General features: G+C 37.9%; 1 protein-coding gene across 1 annotated transcript; it reads right to left on the bottom strand.

Annotated features, from left to right (window-relative positions):
* Positions 1-387: 387 nt before the first annotated feature.
* On the bottom strand, positions 388-5693 carry LOC123721573. The gene is made up of 4 exons (XM_045680581.1): positions 5616-5693; positions 4489-4640; positions 2446-2558; positions 388-1040 (listed from the first exon to the last, which is right to left on the bottom strand). The coding sequence occupies exons 2-4, from the start codon at positions 4614-4616 to the stop codon at positions 634-636; spliced, it is 648 nt and encodes a 215-aa protein (XP_045536537.1). The 5' UTR covers positions 4617-4640; positions 5616-5693; the 3' UTR covers positions 388-633.
* Between the last annotated feature and the right edge of the window lie 3163 nt (positions 5694-8856).

The following is an 8856-nucleotide window of genomic DNA, read 5'->3' as shown; positions in this document are numbered from 1 at the left end:
CTGAATGCATTCATAAAATATAACATTTTTGCTCAAAGAAATATTATTATTAATTCTTTTCTTTACCATTTGTTCTTTGTCTATTTTTTTGAGCTTACTATATCCGTAGTTTATTGCTGTAGGTACTTACCCACCCACGTATTTAAAACAAGAAAATTTTGTCAATGTAGGTAGGTACACAATACACGGTGCGACGGTGTAAAGTTGAAGAGTGGATAACGTACGCGAAAGTAAACATGGCCTAATTAAAAACCTTTGTTTCTCGCTCATTAGCGTCACCGGCGGAGGCGGGGGGGGGGGGGGGGGAGAGGGGATGCGTGACGTAAGCAGCTCGCAATCCGTTTATCTGTAGAGGACCGGCAGCTGAGCCGATTAACCTCTGTAAAAGTTAGTGAGTTTTATACGGAATAAAACAAATTTTTGCCAGAGAGGGAAGAGACGTGTAATGCGAGTTGATCGATAACAGCGAACAGAATGACACAGTTAAAAATTAATTTAAATTAACAAATCTTAATTCTATGACGGTGATCCTAAAATTACGCCGTTGCTCGTTGAAAAATGGCAGGCGCATATCCCAAGGGCGAATTGGCGCGAACATGCCCCCGGGCGTTGAAGGCTCGTCCTTCAACAGAACTAGATGTCGTCTTGAGGCAGCGGGCAGATCTTGCTAAAAGCGCGGCGTACGACTCCTGTCGCAGTCCGCACGTCAGCCACACGGGATACTCCGTCCGCTCCGGGATGGACTGCCACGACTCGACCCAGCCGCCATTTCAGCGGCGGTAGATTGTCCTCCTTCAGGATGACGAGGACACCTTCCTGTAAAGGGTTGAGATCAGAGCGCCATTTCGTCCTCAACTGAAGTTCCGATATATACTCTTTGCTCCATCTGCGCCAAAAGTGTTGGCGGAGCTGCTCCAAATGTTGGTATCGGCTCAGTGTTCCTGTGACGTGTTGCTCGTAGCAGTCAGTCGGCAGCGCGGTGAGGGGGCGACCGATGAGGAAGTGTCCCGGCGTCAATGGAAGCAGGTCGCTAGGATCTGCTGAGAGCGGCGTTAGCGGACGTGAGTTGAGAACTGCCTCAATTTGGACCAGCACAGTGTTTAATTCCTCGTATGTGAGGTTACAATTACCAAGAATTCGTTTAAGATGGAACTTTACAGATTTAACGCCTGCCTCCCATAGACCACCGAAATGAGGGGCGTGAGGAGGTAGGAAATGGAAATCAATACCTTCAGGAGCTAGGTCACCAGGCAGCGAATTGTTACAATTTTTAATAAAACGACCGATTTCATTATACGCACCTACGAATGAGGTCCCGTTATCGGAATAAACGTGTTTAGGTTTGCCGCGACGTGACATAAATCGACGAAGTGCAGACATAAAATTGTTACTTGTCAAATCACCTACTAACTCAATGTGCATGGCCTTAGTAGCGAAACACACGAAAACAATAATATAAACTTTGACAAGTTTACAGCCGCGTCCTTGTCGACTGGCTGACATGATAGGTCCGGCGTAGTCGATGCCAACGGTCTCGAAGGGATAGCCACTTGCGGTCACACGTCGCTGCGGCAGGTTACCCATGATAGGATTCACTACCTTTCCTTTAAATCTACAACATAAATGACAATTGCGAAAAGTTCGTTTAGCTAAATTTAGACCACCGATCGGCCAGTAAGTTTCTCTAATTGAAGTCAATAATAAACGAGGGCCTGCATGTAAAAGTTTTACATGCATATATTTAAAAAGTATTTTTGTTAAATGATGAGTGGACTGTAATAAAATAGGATGTTTCTTTTCATAAGAAAACAATGAATTATCTAAGCGACCGCCGACACGCATTACTTTGTTATTGTCTAAAAACGGATTAAATTTTAATAGTTGATTCTTTGCGGGCAAGGGCTTATTCTGCAATAAAATATTGTATTCATTAAATGACTCGATTTGCGATAATTTTAATAAAACAAATAAAGAATTTTGAAGTTCTTCATTGGTTAGAAATTGTGTTGGTGGACGCCGTTTTTTACAAATATTAATAAATCTTAATACATACGCCATGGTGCGTTGTAATCTTACAAAATTAGAAAAACGTTCGAAATTGATTAAAGATCTATTAGAGTAATTATTAATTAAAGTAATTTCAGTACGCGTTTCAGGTAAACGCTCATTTGACGTTACATTTTTTGGCCAGGAAGAAATATCATTCTTCAGAAACTGAGGGCCTGACCACCACATATCGAGATCGCGTAGCTTATCAATTGTGACACCGCGTGAGACATAATCTGCCGGGTTCAAATCAGTAGGAACATGACGCCAAATGTGCGAACCGGTTTTATCTACTATTTCGGCTGCGCGGTTACGCACAAACGGTTGTAATTTACTCGGCAACATTCTTAACCAGCCTAAGACGATAGTGGAGTCTGTCCAAAAAGTTACTGATCTTACTTGCACTCGTAGAGAACGTAACACCTTTTCGTATAGGCGCACTCCGACGAGCGCAGCGCACAGCTCGAGTCTCGGGATCGTGGTGGGCTTTATAGGCGCCACACGACTTTTTGCTGAAAGCAACCGCACCAAAACAACATTATTATTTGTGCTACGAACGTATATACAAGCACCGTAAGCAGATTGCGATGCGTCACAAAAAATATGCAAATCAATCGAGTCGTAACTATTGCAAAGTACAAGACGAGGAATACGCAAAGAACTTAACAAAGGCAAGCTGTCTGCAATTATTTGCCACGATTTAATAATTTCTATAGGCAGTGGGTCGTCCCACGAAAGTTTAAGAAGCCATAATTTTTGCATTAATATTTTCATGGAAATAATGCAGGGAGCTAAGAGACCAAGCGGGTCGAATATTTGTGAAATGACTGAAAGTAGTCCTCGCTTAGTTAATTTATTTAATTTAATATTTTGTGTAGAAAAATGCAAATCATCTGATTCGATAAGCCAACTGAGACCTAATGTTTTACAAGGCTCCGTGGACCCAATGTTTAAATTTAATGAGGGGTCATCGGACTTTAAAATCACTCGAGGTTCATTTGATTTCCATTTGCGGAGATGCATACCTGCGGACGCGAGCTCCTTTGACACTTTGTCACGTATGTCCAGCACTTCCTGAATAGAATCGCCACCAGTTAATAAATCGTCAACATAGAAATCGTGCATGATGACTTCGGAAATGTTGGCGTCATTGCACTCTAAACCGATTTGTTTTAAACACCTAGTGGCGAGGTAGGGGGCGCTGGCGGTGCCATACGTGACCGTGTTCAACTCGTACGTCCGCAGAGGCTCGGATGGATCTTCTCTCCAGACAATTCTTTGCAGATGTCGATCATCAGGATGTACAAAGATCTGTCTATACATCTTCTCGACATCTGCGGATATCACGTACTTGTAAAGTCGGAATCTAATGAGAATTGACAGGAGATCATCCTGAACGATAGGCCCTACTAATTGAAGGTCATTAAATGAAATACCTGAAGTAGTTGGACTGCTCGCGTTGAAAACAACTCTGAGTTTGGTTGTTGAGCTACTCTGACGAATGACTCCGTGATGTGGAATATAGTAAGCTTGTTTCTGTGAATCAAATGAACATTCGGACATATGACCTAATGATAGGTACTCAGACATAAACTCAATATAATTATTTTTAAATTCGGATTGCCGTTTGAATTTTCTCTCTAGAGAAAGTAAACAATGCTTGGCGCGCTGCAGCGAGCCGCCTAATACATCAGGTGACTGCGTCAGTGGCAACCTGACACAGAACCGACCGTCTGCCTGACGAGATGTATTTTTGATAAAATGTTCTTCGCACATTTTCTCTTCTTCGGAGAAAGATGAAGACTGAGGGCTGACCTCCTCGAGGCGCCAAAACCGCGTTAACAGGGTTTGAATGTCATCACTGGAATCATTGCACGAAGAAACATTATTATTTGATTTTACCGACACGAAATAAGACTTAAAGTCAGAAGTCGAGCGCGCTTGGCCACTATTACACAAAGGGCCTGAAACTAGCCACCCTAGACTAGATTCAAATAGCACGGGTTTCCCGGCTCCTAAACTAATTTTACGTAGCCCTAATAAATCCCAGAAAACATCCGCACCAATAATTAAATCCACCGAAGATGGAGTGTGGAAGTTGGGATCCGCTAAACAAAGGTTGCTAGGTAAATTTAAGTCTTTTAAAATTATTTGCTGACTGGGCACATCGTCAGTTATATTCGGCAAAACAAAACAGAAAATCTTTCTCGAAAAGTTTTCATTTAACGACTTAATGGGTAAACAACACATTTCGCCTATATGCGATTTTGAATTATTTATACCCAAAAGTGACTCGTTTACCTTAATTGTAGGTAAATTTAACGATTGTTTCAATCGTTCACTAATAAGGCATGAAGTGCTGCCGCTGTCGAGAACAGCGCGGGCGAGACGCTCGCCGCCGCGGTCGTCGATAATTTTTATAAGGGAAGTGGCTAAGAGTACCTGCGTTCTGTTGGGCAAGTAGGTTGAAAGTTGAGCAGACAACGTGACATTACCAGAGGGCTCGTCACTGCTTTGTGTCGGGTTTGCGGGAGAAAGTGCGGAGCGGTCCTCAGTGTTTGAACATACATTAGTTGTTGGCTTATACTTCAGATCTTTAATTTGGGTAAAAGTTCCAAACGCTGTTCGTAAGTAAGTTCTAAAAACTTGGGACAATTGCTTAATTTATGTTCGCATTTGCAATTAGGACATAACTGTAACGAAGGCTTCTCGTTATTTTGAATTTTTGAACATTGTGCAATCGACACCATACTCTTAATATTGCTTGTCCTCTTTTGTGCAGGTTGAGAACAACGAGATAGTTCTAAAGTTTCTAAAAGGTCTGCACGATTTCGAAGAAATGTTAGAAATAACTGAAATGAAATGGCAGTATTACAGTCCAACCTACCTTTATATTCCTCCCACTCACGATACGTTTTTGAATCTAATTTATGACTAATTATGTATATTAATAACGTATCCCAGTAACTTACAGATTCTCCTAACGATTCTAAAGCCCTAATATTTTTATTTATCGTATCAATTGTACGCTTTAAAATATAATTCGACTCCTTTGTAATTGTCTCGATGTTAAATATTGCAGCAACATGATTCTGTATCAATAGCCTTTTGTTATCAAACCGGTCGCATAATAAATTCCAAGCAATTAAGTAATTACCGGCTGAAAATTCAATAGATTGAATAACTACAGCGGCTGTCCCTTCGAGCGACGCGCGAAGATAATGAAATTTATTTATATTATCTATACTATCGTTCGAGTGTATTAAGCTACAAAAAGTGTCTCTAAACTCAAGCCAATTATCATATGAACCACTAAACTTAGGTAGCTGTATAGTAGGCAATTTAACGATATTATTGTTGCACTGTGAACTACTGCAACTTAGTGCGCTTTTGTTTTGCTCACTATTATCATGACGCATTATTAAGTCTTGCGCCTTTGCAACAATTTTAAAATAAATTGACTCGAAATCGGTACGTTCGCTAATTTGACTGTCAATATCGTCGGCTAAACACTCTAAACGTAGTTGGACCTCATCGTAGTTTGTATATAAAATATCAATTTTACTTACGCGGGTCTTCAATTCGCTAACCTGGGACGAAGTTAAAGGCTCCTTTAAATCGCTGATGTAATTACTAAATACAGTTAGGCGAACTTTATAACTCGCTCGCTTTTTAATTAATTCCCTCTCCTCGGTCATTGTATATGGAAAAAGGCAAAAATCTGAAAATTTACAAAAATGATCTTAAAGTAAACTAAACAACACTACACAAATGATCAAAATACTAATAAACTTCCATTAAACACTGTGCGGTGCTGAGTATGTTTGTCCGTTTCTTTGTTCTCAAGATGTCCTTCACACGACCTCCGGACGAACTAATGTCTTCTTCAAGATCTTCGTTAAATCCGTAGAAATCGACGAAATTATTTACTCCACTGGTTATTAACAATATATAATTTGGCTCGAAGCTGACCATGTAAAAGTTAGTGAGTTTTATACGGAATAAAACAAATTTTTGCCAGAGAGGGAAGAGACGTGTAATGCGAGTTGATCGATAACAGCGAACAGAATGACACAGTTAAAAATTAATTTAAATTAACAAATCTTAATTCTATGACGGTGATCCTAAAATTACGCCGTTGCTCGTTGAAAAATGGCAGGCGCATATCCCAAGGGCGAATTGGCGCGAACAACCTCATTTACATAATGTGCATTCATCATTTTATTCTACTTTCTATTTGGTAAGTATATTATATATTATTTCTCGTCAATTTAAAAAACAGTGGAAACAAGGAGCATGCATAGATGTAGTTTAGATATTACACCCAATGGATGTTGTGAAAGATTAACGTATAAAAAACCTACGACAGACAAAACATCTTGTATATACGAGCTAATTAAAAATACGTGATACATGAATATAGATTAGTTAAAACTTAAAAGGTGAATGTACACAAATTAATAACACTATATTTGATGAATACTTCAATGAAGGGTGAGTCTAGACTTGTGTGGTTGGACTGACTTGTCCTAAATAACCTTTGAAACTAATTATTACTTTCAAACCTGATTTCCATCAGACATACATACGCCTTTTTATCATTGCATACTAAAATTCACTAAAACTATACAATTCAATTGAATTTGATTTGAACAAACCTAATTATATTGTACCACAGAAAAAGTCTTGTCTTGTCTTGTTTGAAGTTTATATTTTATATTCTTAAGTAAAGGGCAATTTGATTTGAGTGGATTCGACCTTGAACTGAGCCAGGGCCAGCAATAACAAAGGGCAATAAGAAACAATGCGCACACGACCTCATAAAAATAAATGGCATTTTTTATGCTCAGATACGATACATTTATCTGCTGCCTTCTTTTATTGAAGAAAGTGTTTTATTTATTCGAGCCTAGATTAGATTAGATTTAGATTATTTGTTCGTATGTGAAGGTACACTGTCTATTGTTAAGTGTTCTAATCACTAAGTTTCTCACGCAATATTATTTTTTATTTTCAAAAGGCTGTCAGACGATTTTTTTTCATTTATTGCGCATCCTCTAATTAAATAAATTCCTGAAAAAAGTCCTCAATAACATAATAAATAAAATCACATATAAACTTTACCCTCCTATCAGTGGGGCAAATGCAGATAGATGGAGAGGGCAATCGGTCGCTTTCTCGCTCAATCTAAACTGATTCCACTTTATTATATTTGCTGCGAGTATTTCGCACTCTCTACTCGTCTCCGACTAAGCGCGGAATTAAAAATAGAAAACGGGGTAAAAATTATCCTATGTCCTATTCCTGGTTCTAAGCTACCTGCCCACCAATTTTCAGTCAAATCGATTCAGCCGTTCTTGAGTTATAAATAGTGTAACTAACACGACTTTCTTTTATATATATAGATAGATAGATATTTTGTACATTATTTGTTGCTGTAATCTTCGTTATAACAGTCTATAACATTATTCATTAATTCGATACAGTAATAATAAATAAAAAATAACGAGAAATAAGTAAGTCAGGGAACATGGTAAAATGTTACTAAACAGTTTTTATACAAGTTTATTTTGGAACCCTTATTTTTGATACGAATACTTAACGAACATTATAAGATAGGTATAAGTTTAAGTGTTTGTTTGTCTGTACCTCAGTTTGCACATAATTTACATACAAATTAACCTTTAAAGTGTTTCGCAAATGTTGACATGGTTGCGACAGCTTCAACGCATAAAGTCATTACTCGCTTTTTGAGCCAAATGACTTTTCCAAATCTTCTAAATAAGATCTTCATATTGTTGAAAGCAATAATTAAAGATCTTATTTAAATCATGATATTTTACTTGGATTAAACTGTTAGACTAGCACTTCTATGTCATTAACTGTAATTCTACCGAAAGATCAAATTTTTAGCGTTACAGCTATATTCGTGGGAGACGTGAATGTGTAACTAGTCATGTTTCTAAACACTAGACTATGCAGTGCACTAATAGCTACAGATCTAAATTTAAAGCACTAGATAAGCTATTTATATCTTCTAAGGACAGTTTAATGGATATTAAGGAAAATTATGTATCTACTATAGAACTAGACACGTTACTTGAATCGTTAGCTTTCTTCGCCCGGCCCCATAGGAATACTTCGCTAGAATATTTTCATATTAACTCGTTTTAATTAGTTAGCTTAGCGACTTAGCTCTAACAACTATCCAATAATTTAATACTATTGCGTATTCAGTGATATCATACGTTCTGAATATGTTGAAAGAAATCATAAAGTGGATAGTAAAAACTGGTTTATTCTGATATGAAATGGAAAATAGCATAAGCTGATATTTGACGAAAGATATGAGAACTTTTTATGTCGAAAAATAGAGATATATTATTTTCATTTCCATCAACTTTAGTACCTTATAAACTAGTGGAATGTGAATATTTCTCTCTTACTCTGTCCGTCTTGTGCAGATAGAGACGGAGAAGCTCACAAAATATATGAAGAGATAACGACAAGGAAACCAATAATTATTTTAGATATAAGCCGGGCTCAAGATACCCTTAAAATCCCACCATTTCTAATAATTATAAATGGGAATATAAGTTTGTTTGTTTCAGGGACATAGTAAAGATAATTATGCAGGTATGTTTTCTTGTAAGAAAACTATACTTTCTTTCCTGTAAAGTAATAAAAAATAATAACCTAGAATTACTGAAGCATTAAGCAATATGAAACCAGGGTCAAAAATATTAGAGAAATACGTCCGAGGACGGGGGTAATCAGTAGTATGTTTCTTAGCCTCGTCTCTAGAGCGGA

This window comes from Papilio machaon, chromosome 13, assembly GCF_912999745.1.
Source record: "Papilio machaon chromosome 13, ilPapMach1.1, whole genome shotgun sequence".
In the NCBI taxonomy this organism is placed as follows: Eukaryota; Metazoa; Arthropoda; class Insecta; order Lepidoptera; family Papilionidae; genus Papilio; species Papilio machaon.
This window is presented reverse-complemented; position numbering and strand designations above follow the sequence as displayed.

Excerpts from the sequence above, each read along its gene's own strand:
- LOC123721573 (XM_045680581.1), bottom strand. The coding sequence starts at position 4,616 with ATGTATGTTCAAACACTGAGGACCGCTCCGCACTTTCTCCCGCAAACC. Across the intron at positions 2,559-4,488 it reads ACTTGCCCAACAGAACGCAG|CAAAAAGTCGTGTGGCGCCT; the intron begins GTACTCTTAGCC and ends GGTTGCTTTCAG. Across the intron at positions 1,041-2,445 it reads TACGTTCTCTACGAGTGCAA|CAGATCCTAGCGACCTGCTT; the intron begins GTAAGATCAGTA and ends CGCCGCTCTCAG.